Consider the following 23478-nt stretch of genomic DNA (forward strand, 5'->3'; position numbering starts at 1 on the left):
AATGTGGATCCACCATTACCGTATTAACACATGGTAAGGCAATGCCACCGTATAGCGCGCTATTGGGAAATAAAGTCAGCTCACTTGGACAATGATGCAATGGTGTATGGAAGGTGGCTTCACTAGTGTCCACAATAAGGGAGAATCAGTTGCAGAGTATGTGCACTAAATCGTACAGGATAAGTAGTGCCAACATAAGAGGATAAGCCACATGGCATCTTGGTAAACAAAAGAAATGGTCAACATAGTGGCGATGCCAATGAAGACAAGGTTTAGGCAATGGCATCAATAATGCGAAACGAATGAGATACGAATTCAGTAAATAGTGAACATGAAAATGAGACAGAACTTTTCTATATGATGTTTCTTACTCATGCTGCCATCATTCAGAGATTATTGCGCCGTGGTAATGTCATGGTCGTTAGTGCGTCTTCACCAGACACTTTACGTCATGCATCTGCTATGATACTCTCGTACCCATGCCGTCGTAGTCATACTATCACCACGCATTCCAGCTACATCATTCAGTTGTTGTCATATTGTTGGCTTACAAACGTACTCGTAAACGTAAACTCGTACGTAAACGTACTCGTACGTAAACGTTTGTACAAACGTACAAACGTAAATGTTGGCGACGTACTCGTCGCCATCCAACTCTTCTCAATGCGTCGTATTCTCCTTGTCATCTTCAGAAATTGTAATATCATCGTTGTCATACGATTATACTCATATCACCTTGTTGCTCCATGGACGTCATTTTCTTTTCGTCGTTTAGTCATCATTTCTGCGTTGTTCTTAAAGAGACGTCCTACGTCGTCATGCTCATTGGAGACCTTGGCAAGGGAATGCCACAGCACAGTAAGCTGACACCCCAGATAGTGTATGTCGCATAAAGCCGAAGCAATAAAAGTCGTAAAATGGCCAGCCCATCTATCTATCTATCTATCTATCTATCTATCTATCTATCTATCTATCTATCTATCTATCTATCTATCTATCTATCTATCTATCTATCTATCTATCTATCTATCTATCTATCTATCTATCTATCTATCTATCTATCTATCTATCTATCTATCTATCTATCTATATACATGTCTGTCTGTCTATCCGTCTCCATTTCACGCCAACTATTGCCATACGGTAGCCCAATGTCCACTCGGTAGCGCATCAGGCTACCGATTTACCCAGCCGAAACAGTGGCCCAAGCTTTTTACCAGCTTCGCGTGCTGGGTATGTGCGCGTGGCGGTGATGTAGCCGCGGTCGTTCCATCGTGGTCACTCCAGCTGCGTCATGCGACTCATGTCCAACAAGAATGTTGGCACGACACGTATAAGATGTCACCTCTAAGCTGACTAAGTGGGCCAAGTTGTCTATTAACGTCGGCAGTAAGGTGTGCACTTGTGGTAGTGATGCCATCGTAGTAATCGCACCGCCGTCATTACCGATTTTCCATCCGGCTCTAGTCACGTTGTCGGTGTTACACTATCTTCGCCATACAGTCAGTGGGAGTTTGCTGTGACACCACTATTTGATGCAGTCGTGGCCGTTCAAGCCTCTTCACTCCAGTTTCTCCATCAAACTGTGATCATACCGTCGTTGTCGCACTACCATCGCCATAATGGTTGTCGTGCATTCGTCGTCACAGTACCTTGAAGTGATAGACATCTGAATTTCTTCACACCACTGTCATGCCATCGTCATTATTGCGTAATAGACATAAAGTCCCTTTCATGCATATCTTGCCATATCGTCGACGGGATGTCGGCATAGTGCTTCCATCAGCGACATTTTTTCTTTGCGATTCTAGTGTAATGAAGCTGTTTTCATTCAACCAAGGTAATGTCGCCGTTATCATTCAATCGCTGTTACCGGCTTGTAGGCAGTAGTCCCTGTCATTCATGGGTTGTCGCGCTGTAGCTATCATTTTAGGTTCGTTCAGCGCTCAGATGACAGGTCGTCGTCACGCTGTCATCGTTATACCATAGCCATAACTTCAGAAACGTAATTCGACTGTCATGCCATTTTCACCATACCACCTTAGTCTGTTGATCGACGTCATTGTTTCTTTGTCATTGTAATCACGTAGTCATCTACTCGTGATTGTACCACAGCTATACCACCATAGCCACTGCCTCTTCGCTAGAGGGACGCTGTCATGCATCCACTGTCATATCCTGGACGTCATGATATTATTGTCCTGGCGTTACTCCAGCTTGGTCATCAATTTGCTGTCCGCCAGCAGTTATTAATCATTGTTATTGTTTCAGAGTCGTCATATTATCATCATTATGTTGTTGTCGTCATAGCGCCTTTCTGGTTGCTTCAATGGCCTCGCTTCGCTCCTCCATCGTCATAAATTCGTCGGCAGGCCGTCATGCTCATGAAAGACGATGACAAGCAGGCCCTATATCAAAATGTCCCGACACTTTAGAAATCACATGTCGATAAAGCCGAGGCATCGTAAGTCTCAGAACACAACTACAGATTTGAAATAAATGTGACTTCAGCAATAAATTGTTTGACTACGCTTGAATGCCAATCGCATCACCGTCGACAGTCATTGAGAGAACCGTTCTGCTGTAATTTTTGCCCATTTTGAACCAAAGCAAATTTCTGGGAGTTTGGCAGTGCAAACTAAAGTATACACGAGTTATGTGCTGAGTGGTAAGATGTGGTGCAAGCAAACATACAGTAGAATGCATCGAAAGCGAAATGCACGCCTTGAGCACGCTTAATATAACAGGATTATAGTCGAATTTCCAAAGTTTACCATAAACGGCAATTCATGAAGAATTAGCTTGTTCGGAGACTTTTTTTTCTCTCAGTGGTCAGAATTCACCACAGCTGCTCCAAAACTGATGCTGCAAACATTAGACCTTTATTGCGAACACCTTGCTATGCAGTGATCTTACCTTTCCTTGTCTTCACAGCCCTTCAAGTACAACTGGAATCAAAATAATGTGATTCTCTCTTTTATTTCATTATTCAGCGTGTCCAGAGGATCAAGAGCCGAGTTTCTGTCAAAGTCATGACACAATTCCGCAACTCTACTGCGACGATGTCGATCTACAAGACGAGTGGGATTGCAAAAAGAGAAGCTATGCTAAGTGTGTATGTAAAGCAGGCCTATTTCGAAAAAAAGATAGAAAGTGCGTACCCCGCGACCAGTGTGGTAAGTAAGCACCATATCCATGTCTCAGTTTGGGACTTATGGTGTGATGTGTATAACCTAACCGAAAACATGCCAACTTTGTGAGGCTGCTTTGAAAACGCCGTAATTTTGCCGAAGAACGCGTTAGTGGTCTATGTTACTATAGCATTTGACCCTGATTTTTAATGCCTTAATAAATACTTCGATAAGTGTATTTATTTTTTCTAAGAAAAAGGCACCGCTAGTAGGCAATGCCTCCAGTTAGGTGCCTATAACAAGTTTACGATCAAATTTCTAACAAGCCGATGCTGGTCATATTTCCAAAATTTCTGAGTAATATTGCGTGTTTCGTTTACATTCACAAAAAAGAACGATTTTAATTGTTCTCAACTGAATACTTGAGAAATATGACCCTCCAGTAAGTTGACAGACAAGGACCGCATAAGGCAAGACTATTTCGTTTTGACTGAATTTCAATCTCTTCGCGTCAAATCCAACGTGACTGCTGACGCGAGAATAGGTGACCTGTGAAGTCCGAAGGAGTAAAGCGCAATAAAAGGAACCCCTCATTCTTACGAGAAAATTTTGTGTTCCTTGAAATAAATAGTATTGCCTACATTGAGAACTCTTCGTTATCGGCTTTGAAGCGGCAAGGAGTGCATGCAAGCGAAGATGCTTTCTATGGGCCTACGGTAGCGTGGTAAAAATGGATAACCTGATTCTAGACGGAGGCTTCCGACGTGTGTGATTGCCCCGTTTCTATTTGCTTAACTTGCAATGGCTGGTGAGGAATCGTTGTGGTGCGCAACGGAAGGGGAAATGCCGCTAAATGCGATTATCGTCGAAGAATGGTTGACAGGTCTCGAGAAAGCTATACGGCGATAAGTTTTATTTTTTAATATGCTGAAAGAAATTCATTCTCCATTGACAGTTCCTAGCAGCTAGTACCAGACAGAGCGGGTGGAGAGATCTGTTGGTTCCCTTTTGAACGAGGAAGTCTGAGGCTATTTAAAAAGAACGTTCTTTTTCGTTATGTTACTGCATGTTTAGTGCGTAAACATCAATTTCACATGGTGAGCTTTCGCCGCTCTTTTGCGTGACAGACATGTGAAGTGTGCATGGCCAGGATAACTTCGGCCTTTAGTGGAGGGCTAATGACGAAAACGACGTAAATTCTGACACTATTATTTTTCTTTCTCTTTTTCGTTGAATCATATAACCAGAGTGTGCTTATCATTTGACCCGCGGAGTTCTCGAGGTTTTTGTGACGTTGCATGTAAAACCGGAGAAATGGGTGTCCCCCGTAAAATGTTTCCCCTGTCTCGGAAAGTTAGTGATAGGAATAGAGTACAAATAGGAATAGCGTTATGCGCCGACGCTCACATCTTTGCAGCAGTTTCCGTCTCCGATCACAAAGTGCATAACAGATTGTACGCTTGAACTTATTCGGACAAACCATGATAGCTGAGCTGCGCGACGGTATATCGAATGGCTGGAGGAAAAAAATGCACCTTTGGGCCATTTAGTGGTATAACAGTACAACCGTAAATGCAAAATATCCTAATAACGTACTTTTTAAGTGAAATATATCTACGTGAAAGGCAATTTTTGAAGTACGAAAGTCATTTTTGAGTTGCGTATTATATATTACAAGGTATCATGGCGTGGGGATAACGAGAAAGCTTAGTGGAGTGGAACAGGCACTGCGCCGTAGCTACACCGCAGCAGCTGAGGACAAATATGTTGTATGGCTCAGGTTCTTTGCTAAGCGCAAGCTGGGCTCAGAAAAGCACTCAAAAAACAGTCCGAAGCACTTATCTGCCCCGTGGCTTATTCATCGGAGCTTCTATCCAGCGCAATACTTAAGCGTATTTAGAAAACTGTGAGGGGAAAAATGATATGGCAAACTAAAGTTACCCGCCCTTTTTCGTTATTGTTTGAGTGGTATACTCGAATGAGTGCTTGTACCAAAAAACACAGTAAGCGAAATGGTGAAAGTGGTTCATACAAAATAATAAAGACGAGGATTATAAAGGAGAGATTCGTGGCAAACTGAGAAACCAGTTGTAGCTGAATTTGATTTAGGAGATCATTGGGGAACTAGCAATTCTAGGCCTATGCGTGGCATAGACGGGTGCTTCAGTGCGTGGCGCACATCTGTCCGTGTCTGGCAGGGGCATCGGCGTAAGCACTTATTTGGTGCGCTGCGACACAATGAACCCGAGCATACAAATGTTGGACGTTCCCGCGTGTAGTCATGCGTGGCTCAGCCGTGTACAAGGGAAAGAAGCCCTTGCCTGTTTAGCCGATTTCGGGTGTTTGCACCTTTAAGGCCCCTCGGTAGAGGCAACACACATCTTTGGCCTCTCTTTCACATAAATGGCACCGCTGTACTGACCCACCCTGGAGAAATCGGCAGTCGCCTTTTCCTCTCTATCTCTCCAACCTTCTCCTTTCTCTCTTAGTTCTGCGTCTTTCCCGACTTCTATTCTCTTCCCCCGTCTTCCCAATAACCTTGTGTGTTAAATCCAGTCTAAGGTAAATGGGTTATAGCCACGGTGCATAGCTGGCATCGGCAGTGCTCTTGACACATCGTAGTTCCCATGCAGGCCCTGCACAAAGTGCAAGGAAGTTACTCAACTAGCTGTACTTGTCAAAGTAAAATGCGTCAGAAATATCCTGATGTACGCTTTACACACAACGTACGGTCATGATAGCGTGGGATTGTAATTTTATTATGCTTGGAAACGTAATTCCTTACACTGAAACTCAAACGCAAGTATACTTTCCAGCGTTTATAAAATTCATAGAGCGATCATCGCCTCCGAATTTTACGCGCAGTGGCACGCCATAATGATGCGCGCCCGGTTCCTTGTAACACCTCCAGGTGGCGATCGCCTCTGCTGTATCGTGGCCCCGCCGGAGGCCGCAGTTATACCACAACGTGCACCTTCGCGCATAGCGTGCGCGTCAGCATTTCCCGGTAAACATTATGAGAACATAAGCAGAAGCTGCCCGGCAGCGTCAGAAGCAGTCTGGAATCTCTGAATGCTATCACGATCCACTCTTAAAGGCAAAGCTTAAGCCTCCTCCAATTTTCTTCAGCTCCTTCAATGTTCGACAAACATAAGACATTCAGTGAGAGCTTGCTTTCTTTTCCGTTATCTTTTGTTTTTGGAATGACGTGTATGGTATAACAATAAGAGGAAATAAGAAATGTTAATTTTATTGTGTTTTACGGATACAAGGTAAAGAGAATAGCTGTGCAATATTTCTGCACTAATGAAAGTGTGCCTAATGCGTAACCAGAAATGCAGGACAGAATCACAAAATGGCAATGCAGAAACGTCGAAGCGAGTTTTAGCGTTGCGCTTAAGCTCCTGAGACGCTGTGTGACTTGGCGTTGCTTAACAAACAAGGCAACCCTTGCTGGGCAGAAGGGACGACGTCCTGGTAGCTACCGGGCGTCGCACAGTGCTTGCGTAAGGAGCCTACGTACGCTAGCATGATGAAGAGTGCCGCTAGTAGCCTTGCAGGCGTCAAACCTTTATGGTGGACTCTATGGACGGAAGGCTGTCAGCGATGGTAAACTGTCAGTAAAATATTGAGTAATCTTAGCTTCCCGCTTATTGCCCGTTGCGCTCATACCACTGCATACTATCCGCTGGTCAGCAGGCATATAATGTGCTTACAGTATGCAATAGTGGGAAGAACAGGGGCGACAAGGTAGGCAAAGGAAAAAAAAAGGACAGTGGCTACGAATGTCATTGCCAAAGCATTCCGCAAATATGCCACTAGTTATTAAAGTTATAAGCAATGCCTTCTAATCACCGTTGTAAGCCACATTGATTGGTGCTAGTGTTAGGTAGGCACAAAGCCTGCACAACCTGTTTATTACAGCAGAAGCTCTACAGAGTGCAAACCTGATTGGCCTTTCCTGGCCATCAATTCTAGTATTTCTGTACGGTAAAGTGCGCGTATGCGCGTTATGCAGCAAGTGCGGTATTACCGCACTTACCGCCCGTAACACGGCACCGCTAAAGCTCTCCGTTATTCCGCTATTAATAGCTTTTACGGTCTGACGTTATGGTTAGGCGAGGGAGCAGCGTGCCCACATTTCGCTACCAAATATCCACATAGGCAAGAAAAAGAAACCCTTTCGCAAACACAACTATATTGCGTACGTTTCAGACCATGCAAAGCCCAATGAACCGTCTTATATAAAACGACGTCCTGGCTCACATGCCGCAGTTGCAGTGAGTACATGTGTGTTCTCTATGATTATATTAGCAACGCCATTCTTTCTACATAAATTATTCTATCGGTTAACAACTATTTCTAAAGCACAAGCACCTGCAAATTTACCGGCGCGTGGTATAGAACACTATTGTAATGAAGGTGGAACACGGCACGTTTCTACACATGATGCGTTGCCTACAGAGGCACAAATGTTGCCCATGTAAACCCTTTTCTCCCCCCACCCTTAGGACTATAGCCTATGTCGCGTCAGAAGATCGCACTTAGCAGACGGACGTGCTAACTAACAAGCTACAACAATCAACAACTTCCTATTTATTAGATGCAGTGCGTTGCACACATTGTCCGACAGCCATGACGTCTGCTCTTACAGAGTGTTTAAGCGAACGCTTTAAAAAAATGTTGAAGGTTGTCTGTGGCAGATAGCACAATTCTAGTTGATGAGCTCGTCTACTCGAAGAGGCGGAGATGACGCACAAAAGATGTAAATGCATAGTCGAATATTTACAACAAATCACCAATTAGGTTAATATATAATTCACTATATTCACGGTATTGCAATGTGCAAATTCTAGCCGTGGAGTTCACAAGGTGAATCCGAATGGATTCACAGGATGACAGCAGTTTTGATATGATAATTCAGGAACCATGCGGAGAAATGCTTTGGCGCTACAATTATGTAGTTTTTGTGTCCCAATGTATAAAATGGCTTTTTGTTAAGCAAGCAATTGGAGCGCCACTGCACTTCTTCGCAAACGTTCATGAATTTTTATCTCAAAACTGTTGTCATCCTGGGAATTCGTTCCAAGTCTTGCGAACTCCACGGCTAGAATTGGTAAATTGCAAAATGGGCCATCAAGTAATTATTTCGGAAATTAATGAGTGATTTTTGGTTAACTAGTCAGTTAATTCTTTTCCAAGCAATGTCCGCCTCTTCGAGTAGACCAGCTCATACTATCTGCTAGAGGCACAGTTAAGAAGTTTTGAATGTGTCCGTTGAAAGACCCGGTATATTGCGGTGACCACAACTGGCGATACCTTAACGGACGAGGATTACAATGCGGGTAAAGATGGCCGTGTTGTGCAATGCAATTATTAGCTACTATGTTAAAGAAAACAGTAGAGACAGCGCGAATTATGTGTACATGACGAATAATTACGTACATTTGGGGAAAACAACGCGAAAACCAATGGTGGAAACATAAAAAATAGGTTTATTTCATAGTACTTCACGTGACTCATCGTTAGCTCTCAATTTATTGCTAACATTTCACATATTTTGTTTCATATTGTTGGTTTCCTAAAATATTACAATTATTTTCAAATACAACTTCTTCTTGGAGCACTTTAAGCACTGGATTATTGCCCATTCTTCCAAATTGTGTAAGCTCATTTATTTGATGAGCCAAGTAGCATGCAATCAGTAAGTCAGTCTCCACTGCAACAGAACGCTGCTGCCTTTGTAAATGAGCTGCAAACCTACAAATTTCTAGAGTTTTCTAGCTTTTACATAAATATTATTGCGCATAGGCACCTTAGAATGCAGATGTTTATCACATGGTGCTGGTTCCACACGTCATTATGTATCCAGACTGATAATCGCCAAAAAAGTGTTCCCAGTGTGCGTGTAAGTGTGCATTACAGATAGACGTGCAGGGTGCATGGTGGTGTTCAATATTTTCTTCTGGAACGAAACACGATGGCGTGTCTCTGTGAAATTTACGGTAAATAGTTGCAGTGTTAGCCTACCCCACATGCTCTACCAAATGAGAAATAGTGGGGCAATATAACTGGCTATCAGTGAATTGTTGAAAACAAAGGCTATGTAACCTAATAGAGTTGCAGTTGAATACCTCACTCATTTATACATGGATGTGTGAACATGCCGCTGTGCCGCTGTATTTTTAATACGCGTACGCAACAATTGAGGTGTTGCGAAACAACTTTGCTAGTTAGTGGGTGTAATAAATTATGGTGCGGTTATGAATCGCGTTGCTAGCGAGCCAAACACTCTAGTTTTGTTGGTAACGTAAAGTTTATAAACAACTCAATTTCGACAGAAGACCGGGCGGAAAAATCTGAAAACCAACCTGCAGAACTGCCTCCGCAGACGCCGCCCCCATACCCTTATATAATACCTGAACAACTAAAGGGATCCGAAGGATACGTCGAAAAGGTTCTAACGGTAAGCATATTTTTCGCACCCTAAGTTACTTCAAAGGTATGATGCAAATAATTTGCGCTTCACGACGACAGAAATAGAAATAGTAAATCAGTTGGAGCAGTCCACAAAAGCTCAGAGGATTCGAGCTTTTATTATGATAACTGACCCGCTATATTTGATATCTGTCTTCTGTCTTTCTGTACTTCCATTCCTTCTGGGCCGCGTTATCCTTCTTTATCTACATCACCTTCCACTTCAGCCACGTAATCTTACATATTTCCCGCCTTCGGTCATCATCGCTCCACGCATGGTATGGAATAACTGTTCAAATATACGCTTCTTCTTTCTTGCATCTCGGTCTCTTATCTTGACCTGTTTTCAGGATCCCTTGTTTCCACTGATTTTTCGCAGACATCAACAAGCAGAAGAATGTGTGTTTGTTTAAATGAAGGCAGTTTTTTACCAAAATCATATCCCAGGAGTTATGTCCAGTATCTTGGACTTGGGGACACCATTTGTCGAACTTTTTCATAGCGTCGCGGTACCTCTGTCATTGCTCTGCAAAGTATAGCTTTTCGCAGAGTGTAACGTTGTCCTTAGTTCCGAGTTCCTTATGTGTTATCAGCCACATAGATCATCTAAAAGGTTCAAAATGAGAGTGGTAGTATAAAGCCGCAGACCCATTTTGATGTGAAGCACCTGCTTCCAACACACACCTATAGCCACCACTGCAGTCAGAGTAGAGAATGGAGTACTTGTTCAAGTCGCGTCTGACAGTTTTTGCAAGGAAATTGCCTTCTGGATGGTATGGAGTGGGGAAATTTAGTTAAACACCACGTTCCTGGGTCCAAGTAAGATGCATCTCACTAAGCAAAGCAGGATCATTGCCAACTACGATGGCTCTTGAATACTTAAGTGAATGTTTCAAAAAGTGAAATGGTGCAGTTCGCGTCCTCTCTGCGCTAGCAGCCAGAAATGAAGCCCATTCGTCTACACAACCCAAAAATGATTGAGTCCTTCAGGCTCGCTTCATCTTCGTTTTAGTTTTAGAGTGAGTTTTTTTTTGTAAATGAGCAATAACAATCCATCCATTCCGGCTCAGCAGTGTTATAATAGAGAAGATGCGTGATTTGGACAGTTGTCTAGGTAATTTAATTTGAGTCACTAGGGCAGTGAAATAGCTTATTGTACACCCATGCAGCATTGAAATATGCTGATTACCTTGCTCTGGGTGAGCTGACCTGATTCTAAATTATTTTATTGTCAGGTTAAGCTATCTTTTCAACAAGACTTCAACCGATGTGTATATGCCTGCTGTGGTTTCTCATCGCTTAGGCGGGTTTATACTTAATCTGAGTGCGCCAGTCTCTGTCCATTTACTGAATATGTGAAATTGTTTTGTGGCTTTAAGTGTGCTGTCCTAATTGGAGAAATACGGTGGATGGCATACAGAAGGCCGGAAATATGTATGAAATTTGATAATTTGCTTTCATTGCAAATATTTGGCACCAAAAGTACAATTTGCAGGTCCTATCGCAAAACTAAGCAAGCATTGAATGGCCGAAAGGCTGCTTACGCAATGCTTCTTGCTACGTTTAGACCGAGTATGTCAATGGTTTCGTCACCTGTCGGACCCTCTTCATTGCGGAAATATATCTCTGGGCACTAGGTGGTGCTTTCCTGTAGAAGAGCACGAAGGTGGAGCGGAAAATTATCACTGAGACGAAGAACAAGAAAAAGTATACTGGGATCAAAAGTGGATGACCTAGAAAAATGAAACGAAAAATGAGCTATTCCTGTTCGAATAGCAGCGAGCACATGTCGCGTCTCATTTATTCAACATTGTACTGCGGCCAGCATTCGGCCTCGCTTCAGGCTGGCCAAGAAACAGCCATGCGACGGAGTGCGCACAGAAGAACGAAAGGAAGCAAATATCAGCCTACAGGGAAGAAGCATTTAAATGGTGGCACAATGACGAGGGTTGACCAGAAACCTGAAAGAGGTATCAGGACGGGTGAAAAAACAGTGAGCTAAGTGACTGTTTTGAAGATCAACAAACAATTTACATCAAAGTAGCAGGTAGCACTCACAATCAAGATATTAAAACATCCAGCAGCGAGACTGCCAAGCGAGATTAATGGTGGCTATTTCAGCAGCCCTCACTCTTTTGCTATATAAGGGGAGCTATGATTGAAGAGAAGTGAAACGAATTTGAATAAAGATGTACCAACCATGGCAGTGACACTGAAGCAGGTCGTTGCCGTGAATATTCTGAATATGTTAACACGATTATTACAGTATATAGGCCATACGGCGATCCGCCAAGAAGAGTTCCTTCGCGAACGCGACACGAAAAGCGGTGGAAAGATACATTACAACCTACTGTCAACATTGTGCAGTTTCACAATCATAGATATAGAGAGGCGTCAACACACAAATCGGGCTGCAGAACAATGCAGAGGAAGATTATCTCACGAAGTACAAAAAAATATGAAGAATGATAACAGATGATTCTGTTGTAGAAGAGATTGGTGCACAGCCCTGCTTTGCAAGGACAAAGTGTGCTGCAAGATATCCCATGGTGCATTCTCTGTATCGATATGCAGGAGCTATGAGTTACAGTGTAGCATTCCGGTAGGCTTGTGAATATTGAGGAAGCACAAATCCACAATGTTTCGACATCTCAATTTTCGAACTGATTGTTCGCCATGTTCCGAAAGATTGCATGCCGGTTATCAGAAGGTCCATGAGATATAGCAGTGGCCGTATATTTCAAAAATGGCGCCGACCTGTGCACATACTTGTAAGAGCTTTCAGAATCACAAAAAATTTCCAGCGAGGTTGTCTATCTAAACATTGGCGTGCAGGCTTTCAGTTGCCTGTAATTAAACTGCATACTATAGATCGCGGCCCATGTATGGCAGCTCATCCTAACACCTTCTCCATATATAACACTTCCCAGTCCTGGTTAAATTTTTTTAAAGGGCTAAGAATAATCCTGCAGAAAATTTACTTCGCCAGAACATTGCCTATATTTAAAGCCCTCTACTTGTTCTTCTGCTTCTTCCGCCATACCCTCCATCCACTCTGATATTCATTAAATTTGATCTCCTTCCCGTTCGCTCGTCTTGCAGGGTGGTGGCATAAAAACGGCATTGCTCGTGAATCATATCACATATGAAGTGTCTTACCATTTGCAAACGTACTTCACTGCAAAGGCAGTAAATATTAGGCGCAGTTTGAAATTTTACTGCAAATTGCCTATAACGTGCATCTTGTTTCCAGCAAATGTAAACAAGGTATACAATGTGTAATTCAACGAATACAGCAGAGAAACCAAATACAAAAATTGTTTGATTCAATAAAAAGAAAGAAAAGAAAGCTAAGGTTCAGCACTTATTTGTGAAGCTTCTGGCCAGACCATGCATCTGAAATTTTCCCGCAAATTGTGCTAACTCTGCCGCCCTCCCTTTCTGTGAAATGTACAGGTACTGTAACCTATATTTCGGCTGAATGATTTTGATGCATAGTAATAAGGGCCGTGGGATCCTTTGTAAGTCTACGCCACGTGTGACACGTGCAGCTGTGCTGAGACGCTCGCAAAGATTGGCTGTGTTTGCCAGTGCTACAATGTCGAGACGCAAGTGACGTGCATAGTGCTCGACCAGGTGGACCATTGTGCACTACAAGAGCTTAAATCTCTAGACCAGTGCTCCCAAAGAATATTCGCGCAGGAGGCCTTATCCTGGCACTATGATTGTTGTGGTCCACGGGCCATCACGGTATCGACGTAAAGAACGCAATCCCGAGTGTTCTACTGGGCACGCAGTTAGCTTTTTCTCGTCTCTCTCTCTCTCGTTCTCTCTCTGCCCTTCCAATTTATTTTTATTTTTTTCCCCGTACCGATTGCCGCCATGCGGAGTACCCAAGCGCAAGTAACGCTTTTTCACCTCCCTGTCTTCCTATACATCCTCTCTCTATTGTAAGACTTCAATGATTTTCTTTACGAAACCTGCATTTCATCCCCAACCATTTATCTGGGCACATAGATTTGTTAGCAATTCAATGGTTTAAGCTAGATTTTATCTCGCTGATATCTGCAGTTCTTTCCAGTCAGCGGGCTAAAAGAATGAACGCTCAGGAACGTCTGCATGCGTATTTATTGTGAGGTCTTCATTTCGCCACTATGTCTCACTCTCGCCTACGCATCATCCATCACTTTGCCCTGACTCTCCGGGAACATGAAGAAGCTGCAGAGTTTCTTTCACCAAAATCAGCAGGCGAACGACTTTTACACATGGAAATAAATGAGAAAGTGGGAGCGCAATAGTTCATTCAGCGCTAGCTATTATTGAGGGAATATGAAAATTTCGCTGAACATTACAATAAACCTGCCCCACGTTTCCATGCAATGTAAAATTTTCAAACCCACAGTACTCCTGAGTCATACGCAAACGTATGCGAAAACAACAGAGTGGCACTTTCAAGTGCTTTCAAAGGGACTTTTTAGAAAGGCAGGAATTGTTGCCCATGGGTTTAATATGCAGCAAAAATGTGCGATTGCGTTCTCTATTTTCATTAAACTAGGTTTTGATGTCATTTTTAGTTATGCTAGAGTAGCTGGCAAAATATGTTACTGCTTTTAAAAAAAATAAGTATATGTTCAGGAGCACTTGCATAATCACTCTAATGCAATAACTATAATTAACCCACACAAGTTTCATTGAGCATATCACCTTGTCCATAGTCTTGCTGAGTACGTATGGTCTGCTTCTGAAGTTCGTCGAAGACAGGACATCAAAATAATGCATCCCTCGTGTCTGGCTTGAATAACCGCAAAAAAGAACGAGAGTGCTATAAAAATTGGGAGGCTTCTATTTATAACATGAGTACGAACATTTGTGAATACATTTTAGTTAGCAGTCCCCGGATTTCTCAACATGTAATTCCTCTAACGCTTACTTCTCTTGAGACATAAGCATTTGTAGCTTCAAATAGGAACGTGACACTTCCGAGCACTTCCTAGAGGATAGTTTTTTTTTTCACAAATAGCAATAATTGATGTCCATGCTTTTAACATTGAGGTAAAGTTTGTGATATCGTTCCGCGCAAGTTCTTTGATCTTGGTTTTTGTTGAATTTTTACCTATACCAGGGCAGCTGTCAATATATTTCACTCAAAGATACACATAACGCTCGGGACCACTTTCATGCATACTGGAAACACGGCAATTTATTCACATATTTTGGGTCTCACGTGTACGCCACCCTGCACTTGGCTCTCAATTTCCATAAATACAGCTAACGTTGCTTGTACACTTCACTGAGGAAACTGGGTACACCACGTATGCTCGGATTATCACTTACGGTAAAACAAAACATTCGCCGATGGTTCTCATACTCCCTTAGGCAATCTTTTAGTGCAGCCGTATCCGTGTTTTCATTTCGCGATATGTTGACTGGCGCGGACAATCTATCTTGTATGGCATGCTGCAAATGCAGTGATTCGTGGCGCGACTGCCTCGCTAATCGGGAGATTGCGACAGGCAGCGCGTGGGTGACGAGTTCACGCGATTCACAGCAGCCGTCACCGGCAGACCTCCACTCATGCAGCGTTTTGTTTTCATCCATACAACGCGCGCTACAATGGCGCCATCTCGTAGCACCATCGCAGCAAAGCCCATCTTGCGAGGCACTATGCTTTTCTTGTCACAGCAGTCGCCATGCCCTCCCCCGCTTTCCTTTTCGCGCTCTCTTAGCTATCGCTGTCTTTAATATCCAGCTCCGCTTCTGGTTGGGTTTCATCATTCGCTGTGTTCGTTTGCTCTGTTACGAGGGACACCCCAACGCCCGCAGTAGCCACGAACACCTAAGAGCTGCGCTCTGAAAAAGGAGTGTTCAATAATTCTGTTCAGTGCTTCCATTCAATTCAGCAACTTGAAATTTTCGCAAAGAAGTACACCTAACATTACTGCTAGCCATCGTACTTTAACGATATATAGCATACCGTGCATTCCATAGTTAACTGAGGACATCGGGCTAAACTACCGCACGTCTTTGCAAACACAGAAAATTTCGCTGGTGACAAGTGTTCAGTAATTGTTTCAAAAGCCCATATTTATCCTTCATACTCGAAGCTTTCTGCTCGAGTCACCCATAAAGTGTGTGTCATTTCCGGATATTATGCAATTTCAGCTGTTTTTAGTCGTCTCATACATCTGGAAGCAGTTTTGAAGCGTTTTATAAACCGCCTTTAAACTGTCCCAAAACAGCGGTGTGGAAATTTTCATTTAGGCAATAAATGACACAAAAACTAGAAATTTTGCCCACCTATTGCCCCTTTTGTTAGCCACATTTTCCAAGATATAGAATTTCTTAGTTCTGCACATCATTTTAGGAAACAGTGAAAAGTGCCGTCCAACGTTCTTAAGCGTCTCTATAGCATCAATCGCTCCACTCTTAGATGGCATTCATGAAACTTGGTTTTAGTGTTTCTCAAATAAAGAAAATGGTCATAGACTATTTGATCTATGACGTGCAGAAATTGTAAAGAACTTGATGTAAATCAAAGGGAAGAATAATTATAGCAAGAATTGAACAATAATTAGAAATCATAAGAGCAGTTTACGAAGCTTCTAGGTGTTGTAAACATAGACCAAACGCGTGAAGAAAGGTTAACAGAATTGATGTAAATAAAATGAGCTGCCTGAAATGACTGCTGTACTCTTGCTTCGCCACAATCACGAAGTGAATCGCGCTGAATTTGTGGTAGCCAGTAATGTTCCAGCCAATCACAATAACTGTGTTTCTTTAGTCGAAACCACCTCACTGGCGTTGAGAATTAGGCTTCAAACTCTCAAATATACATAACCTGGAAGGTACATTCATAAACGCGGGACCATTTGCATGCCCGCGAGCTTCCATTAGGACATTGACATAGGAATGAAAACATAAACATAATGATCAATCTTACGATTGTTTATTGGGACATATTTCTCTTAACATAAATCTGCCATCACTAACCTTCCCTTGCGATACAACACCCTCGTCTTTCTTGAGATCATCGATAATTAACAGTGTATTTTCGCATGTCTTCTGTTTGCACCACGGCTTACACTTTGAACGGGGTAGCACCATTACCACAAACATTACATAACATTAAAATTGCATATTAGCCATTGAACAAATGATAATCACAGCAATTTTATGTATCCTACTTAATTTCACACCGCTTAGATACCCACTTTGCGTGTCAGTTTTTTCAAAGACATGCGGGCGAAAATGCAAACTTGATTTAAATCATTTCTATTAAACATGTAAAGCAGACATAAGGATAAATTTTCTGGCCACCTTGCCAAATGGCTATGCCAGACAATAGCCAGAAATGAAGCACTTGTTGGCGCGAGTGAACCAGGAGGCAGATGATTGTCGTTTGGAGGTACTGCGTTTCATAGGTACCTTTATCACTCTTTATAAAGCAAGCAATGCACTTAATAAGGGTCGTAAATATCTCATTGAGAGTTGGGTGGTGGTGATGAAGATGATGCAGGGATCAAGCGTCAGCACATGGCGTGGAGGAGAGCAGTTTCGAACACCGTGGGGCTGATGGTGTGAAGGTAATATCAGTGCATTCTCGCGGTGCAGCGCTACCGGAGGTGCACGTCCACGAATCAAGATAAGCAGCCTGCCGGCTCCATTCGCCTGCTCACCCAGCCTAATGCTCACGCACAGTTGGGCAACGAAGCATGCAGCTAGTTATTTTGTGACATTTACGTCACGTCGGCACTTTTCCCGTGTTGCGGCACGTGGTTGAAAAAACTGAGGCGCAAGCGTGTAGCACGGACCTCCGAAATCGTGTGGGGCTACTGCGTAATCTCCAAGGCATGACAGTAGTTGACGATGTTCTTGACTGCCTGCGGCAGATGGCGCGCCCGAGAAGACAGTGCGCCGAACGCTGGGCACGGCCTAATCATGTCATTTTAGCGTGCCGGAAGTTACCGTGCCGGAGTTTCTGAGTTATCTTGTTCCCTGCCAGGTGCCCAGTGATGGTCCACAATCTTGGCTGCAGTTACATTGTCAGCTGGCGCCTTGCATAACTAACCCTTTTATACAATTTTCGGTTAAATGCGCGCAGTAGCGTCACTTACAGGCACAGTATGTTTCTCGACATTCCATTTAAATGTTCACGGTGCTTCCACCTCTGGAAAAGCGTATCATGTTAATGAAAGTGCAGGTAAGGGCTCTTCGATGAAATGCCACGGTTTGCGGCTGGACGTCCAGACTTTCGTTTTTTGCTTCAGCGTTATTTTTATTAGTCTCGTAAAATTCCATGTACCATTTTAAGTCATCGACTTGGTGACATGCTGCGTCGACGTAACCGCGAGCGAACGTGTTTCTTAGCTGCAGGGGAATTTCCTGTAGTTGCTTCCGTGCATATGCTGGACAATGCTCAACGTGATCTGAACTCATTTTGTTTAGGTAGATGCGTACCGTTTGTGAATTGTACATCTAAGGCGGTATTTCTTCGGTCATCGTTGCCGAGGATACTTAATTGCTGAGATAGCAGCGTAGAGACTTTCCATGCCTTGCGTTGTGAACCGGGCGTTCTTGCCCTCTCCAGTGTCTTTCACCGTGCCTTCGATTGGGGGTCTGGCTCTACCACTGTGATGTGCTTCGGGTGGCCAGTAATTATGTGAAGCCTTTCGGGGTGCAGTGCCTCCAATGGGTGCTGTAGTACCGAGACCAGCTTATTACAGAATCGAACGGCTGCATCGCCGAGGCGAAATGCAATGAATTTGATAAAGTTCGCTATGTGTGGCCGTGTATTATGCACAGTTTCTATCCAGGGGTTCGTCATTCCGTTTGTCTCGTAGGGAACGCCCACAATATTTATCAGTGCAGTGGCTAAGCATAAGTGCTTGCTTGCTAATTAAAGCAAATTTTTTATTCAGTGTGTAACAGCTTCTTAACTCTTTTGAATTGTTGCGATAACCTAAATCGATGCCATAAGCTATATGTGGCTACGTGGCAAGCTTTGATGGACTTTACTCTATATTTAGAAAAGAAACGTAAAGCTGTTTCAGGAAAGCAGCACAGCTTACCATTGCAGCACTGCTTGATTGGTATCAATTGCGATAGAATGCGATGCTAGCACGGAGCTTTGCTGTAGCAGGAACATTTTGGTGCCGCCTGGAAATAAGTTTTTATTTCGGCTCCACATATCATGTGCAAGGTTAAAATTTTCTTTCGCTCAATATTGAGTTGCATTTTTCAGTTGCATTGTTTGTCTCTCCTGGCAGTTCGTTCGCAGCAACCAAACTATGTTTCTCCTCATGGCTAACAAAGAAGAATGGCCCCATATCCTTAAGGTATACTGGGTTTGTTTGACGTCGACATTTATTAAATTTACTGCATCCGGAGCTGTGCGTATCATGACCCGGTACAAGGATGTGGAATTTATGTGAGTAGGAGTGCAGTTTATTTCAATAAATGCGGTGATTTTGATACAGACAGCACACCGTTGAATAAGCACCTGATATCTTATATAAGCATTTTTTGTTCCTATTGTGAGAACAGTATGCATCGTGTGTTTAGTTTGGTCTAAATGATTTTAAGCCCACAATATTGACATGAAACACATTTCTGAAAACAAATATCTGCCCAGAAGGACATAATTTGTAACAAGAAACACGCGAATCGTTTGCTAAATCGAATTGAATAAACCCGTTTCTGTAATTGCGATCTACAATTTTCAAGTAGAGAGCATGAGCAAAATCGTCAGAAACATCTAGCTTCATTTTTCTGCATGTTTCGATGATCATCTAGGCAAAAATATAGCCATTAAGGTATGCCTTCAATTTGAACAACACGAACGCAAGTCTGGAATTCTCGGCTCATGGCTGAATCCCACGTTACCGAAAGAGTGGCCCTAAATAATGCTTTTCCATACCATTGGAAGAAGTGGCTATCTGCTTTCTTGATGTTGCAATATATGTTCCCAAATGTGTTGCAAGTTGCAAGCGGCATCAACTCATGGAAACATGAAGTTATAATGCGTGCTTCGTTTTCAATCCAAATTTTTTTACCCAGTAACAATGCGATAGCAGTAATACTTACTGCACTGAGCAGCTGTACTTTTTTCTCACAGCGCGGTTGGACGGCAAACACTGCTTTTCGGGCCGGTGTGACCCATACGCTTAATTAAATTAATAATCTGATTACAGTTTATTTAAGTTTACGTTGTGATTTTGTCATGCAGAAACAGAAACCGACAGGCAGTCACACCTTGCTTCAGAGAAATAGACTTTGACCACAATTTCCTACATCCTTCCATTAGGAATATGTTCATTATGTTGGGAATTTAAGAGGTGTTTTACCTAACTATTCTAAGACATCTTCCATTGATGTTACTTGCATACCTTGACCAGGTGGCAAGGTATGTTATCATCAGTGATGTGGAAACGAAATACATTTTCGCTGCAGTTGCATATCCCATTTGTCCCAACTTGGGGTTCTGACGTTCTGCAGTAAGCCCCACTATAACGGAAAGCTGTGAATGGGGTGCCCGCCATGCTGGGTGTCACAAATGCGACACTGGTTAGCATCATTGTGCGTTGTTCAGTATACCGGAACATTTCAAGAGGCAAATCAAAAGCTGTGGTGTAGGGATGGGTATCCTCAACAGGAAAAGCGAATACGCTACCAAAGCTTTCGAAACAATTTACTACAAGACAAGGTTGTCATCTACTTATAAATTTAAACTTTCGGCTTGTACGTACACCAATGCGAGAGAGAGCATGCCAAGGATAAAGATGGAAACTAGTTCATAGTGAACCCCAACAATAGTTATTGCGTTCATTTCACCAGGAAGAAAGGGATTGCTGCAGATCCCACTGTAAGAATGTGTAGGAAACAAATACTTGTGAACAAAGAGCACAGATATCAAGGTGTTATATTTGACTCCAGGCATACTTTCATTCCACGCATTATATAACCTAAAGCAAAATGTGTAACAATAAAGAACTTACTTAAAATCTTATCCCACACATGAGGTAGAGATAGAAAGTATTATTGAATCTTCACAGGCTTCTATTTCGATCACGATTGGACTATGGTGCCATGGTATATCACTCTAACGCTTCAAGCGCGCTAAACATGCTAGATGCCATCTATTATCTGGGTATCTGTCTGGCCCCTAGCGCATTTAGAACAACCTCTGTCGAAAGCCTATGCGTACTCAGATGAGTGGTCACTCCATTTTCAGAGAACATACACAAGCTTCACCCGTTTTCTCAAAGTGCACTCTAATCAGGAGGATCCGTGTTGCACAACCGTTAACGACTTGACGCGTACAACACTTTTTCGTAAAAGACCCTCTTTCAGACTACCTTTCTCACTGCGTTTGAGAGAACTTGGCGAAGGAATGAATGACCCGATTCTCGAACATCGACTAATGCCTCCAGCTATGCTATTAACGCCCTGGGATTGGCAGGTGATAGAATGGAATGTATCCTTTGTAGAGGTCACAAAGCACACTCCGTTGCACAAAATAGCTATACATTTTCGTGTACTTCAGTCGAAGCACTCTTGCTCCGAATTTTACACAGACGCGTCAATGTAACATGCTGGCGCATCTTACACTACTCTTGATCCCTCTTTTCCTAAATCTGACCCTAACAAGTACCCTCTCTGCAGAAGTATATGCACTACTGTCTGTGTTAAAGCATATAAACAAATCACAACTTCACAGAGCAATAATATTCAGACTCGTTAAGTCTCCTTAAAGCGTTAATTTCTTTTCAGAAGCATTAAAAATGCTGTTTTTACTTAACTCTACTCAATCTTGTGCAACAATTATTTGTCGGCTAGACATGTAGTTTTATGCTGGGTTCCTGGCCATAGAGGAATCGAAGGTAATTTGCTTGCAGTCAAAACCGCCAAATCAATACCATCGCAAGGTATTCGTTCTGCTCCTGTCACTGCCACAGACATGAAGCCTTTCCTACGAAACAAACTGCGAAACCACTGGCAACGCTTGCGGGTTGCTGAAACAAGCAATAAGCTTCACGCGATTAAGCCGAAGTTAGGTTTCTGGCAGCCAACTATAAAAAACACGAAGAACATATGTCTTATACGCTACACTCAGAATAGGACACATGTTTGGCACTCATAATATTCTCTTCACTGGTAACGAGCCTCCAACCTGTGGTACATATAGTGAAAGGCTGACTGTCCTCCATGTCTTCCTGGATTTCCTGGAAGCCGAAAGGGACCGGAAGAAACATTTTCCTTTTGCGTACCGCTATTGTGTCTCTATACATCCGGCTATTTTTCTTGCCGAATAACCGCTTTTTAACACGAAAGGAGTCCTCGCTTTCTTGAGTAATGTTGTCCTGCATGTTATATGCCTATCGAAATTCGTAGCGCATCTTGTGCAGAGGATGCCGCTATGATAGTTGTTTCGCATAGCACATGCCTGTAGGCCCTTCTGTGTCAAGGTTTCTTGTGAGGCACCTGTGTCCTCTAGCCAAGTTTAGCATCTGATACATTTTGCAAATTGAAACATTGTTTCGCAATGTATTTCAGAGATATATATATATACATATATATATATATATATATATATATATTTCAATGGGAAGTGCTGTTGGTCCGGTGCATAAGTAGTTTTATTTTAGACACGAATCTGCACACTTAGGAGCATCTTTATATATATATATATATATATATATATATATATATATATATATATATATATCGAGCCAGGAAGTTTAACCAGAGGCTATCTTCAATTGACTAGCCTCTACATTGAACTTGAATAGCAGATATCGGAAAATGAAAGAGGAGCAAACAAAAGGAGCGAGAAATTACGAATATGGAAGTGCCTTTGTTGGCGGTCTTAGTATTCGAAGGCGCTGGATTATCGTAAAATGAGGCATTGTGCCAGTGAAAAATTAAAGGCCACACTCTGCACCAGTCACAATTTGCCACATAACCTGGTGTCTCTTAGGAAATGCTTCAGCTCCTATATAGAGATTCTCCATCTGTTAAAATAAAATGCCCATAAATATGGATGGAAACGCGGCGCCCCGGTAAGTCAATTTCAGGAACTATTGCTTTCGAAATTCGAACATGTGTGTCGGGATTCCACTTGTGGCAAGTTGTTTTTGCACCCACGTTCCTTTTTCCGTGCTGAATAACTTATACATTTCAATTAAAAACAAGTTATTTAACCTATGCCATCTTTCGTTTCATTGCCTATTTGCTCCACCTGACTGTTCAACATGTGCAAGTTTGGGCGAAACTCCGGTCAAATTATTACATAATAAGCAGTTCTTTTTTTTCAATAAAGCACATCCACATTCAATAATAACCGTGCCGCAGCTTAAGATATCTGCTTTTTAGTAATTATACGCATACATATATTTTGTATTTTTTGCTTATATTTATATAAAGGATATGATCGAAATTTAATTCTTGTTTATTATATGTAGGTATAGATGAACATATAATCCAGGTTTTCCTCGCTACAAACATATAAAATACGTTTTAAATGTAGTTTCTTGCAATTTAATTTTTTATGGCGGAACTAAAGGCTGCATAATAAGTTTTTTCTTTCAGAGGCAGTCATTTGTCGATGGTGCTGAAGTAAGTACATTTCATATAGTCTGGCTCAAAATAAGACGCAGCCTGGCGAATATCACACAGCACCCACATTTGACGAAATTTTAGCGTTAAGTTACCACATTTCCTGCAAAATATTAGTGCATGTTTGTAGGTGGTGGAGTGTACAAAATTTTAGGAATGTAGGAAGTTTTCATCGTAACAGATTGAGATAGGGCTTATATGATTGCCTTCTTCGTATGCAAGGTAAACGCATAGTTTTAGCTCTACAGCAGTGAAT

General features: G+C 42.4%; 1 protein-coding gene across 9 annotated transcripts in view; it reads left to right on the forward strand.

Moving 5' to 3' along the window:
* Window positions 1-23478, forward strand: part of LOC135898645 (uncharacterized) — a 90540-nt gene that overhangs the window by 10434 nt on the left and 56628 nt on the right. For 8 of the 9 annotated variants that reach the window (XR_010563381.1, XM_065427710.1, XM_065427714.1 and 5 more), the window contains 4 exons: window positions 2994-3176; window positions 9473-9597; window positions 18875-19035; window positions 23196-23222. Coding sequence is in view for 8 of the 9 variants with exons in the window: in XM_065427710.1 (XP_065283782.1) it covers window positions 2994-3176; window positions 9473-9597; window positions 18875-19035; window positions 23196-23222 (496 nt within the window). In the remaining variant the exon portion in view is untranslated. The remainder of the gene's footprint in view (window positions 1-2993; window positions 3177-9472; window positions 9598-18874; window positions 19036-23195; window positions 23223-23478) is intronic. The other variant, XM_065427713.1, reaches the window with a different exon arrangement.

Source organism: Dermacentor albipictus, chromosome 8 (assembly GCF_038994185.2).
Source record: "Dermacentor albipictus isolate Rhodes 1998 colony chromosome 8, USDA_Dalb.pri_finalv2, whole genome shotgun sequence".
Lineage (NCBI taxonomy): Eukaryota > Metazoa > Arthropoda > Arachnida > Ixodida > Ixodidae > Dermacentor > Dermacentor albipictus.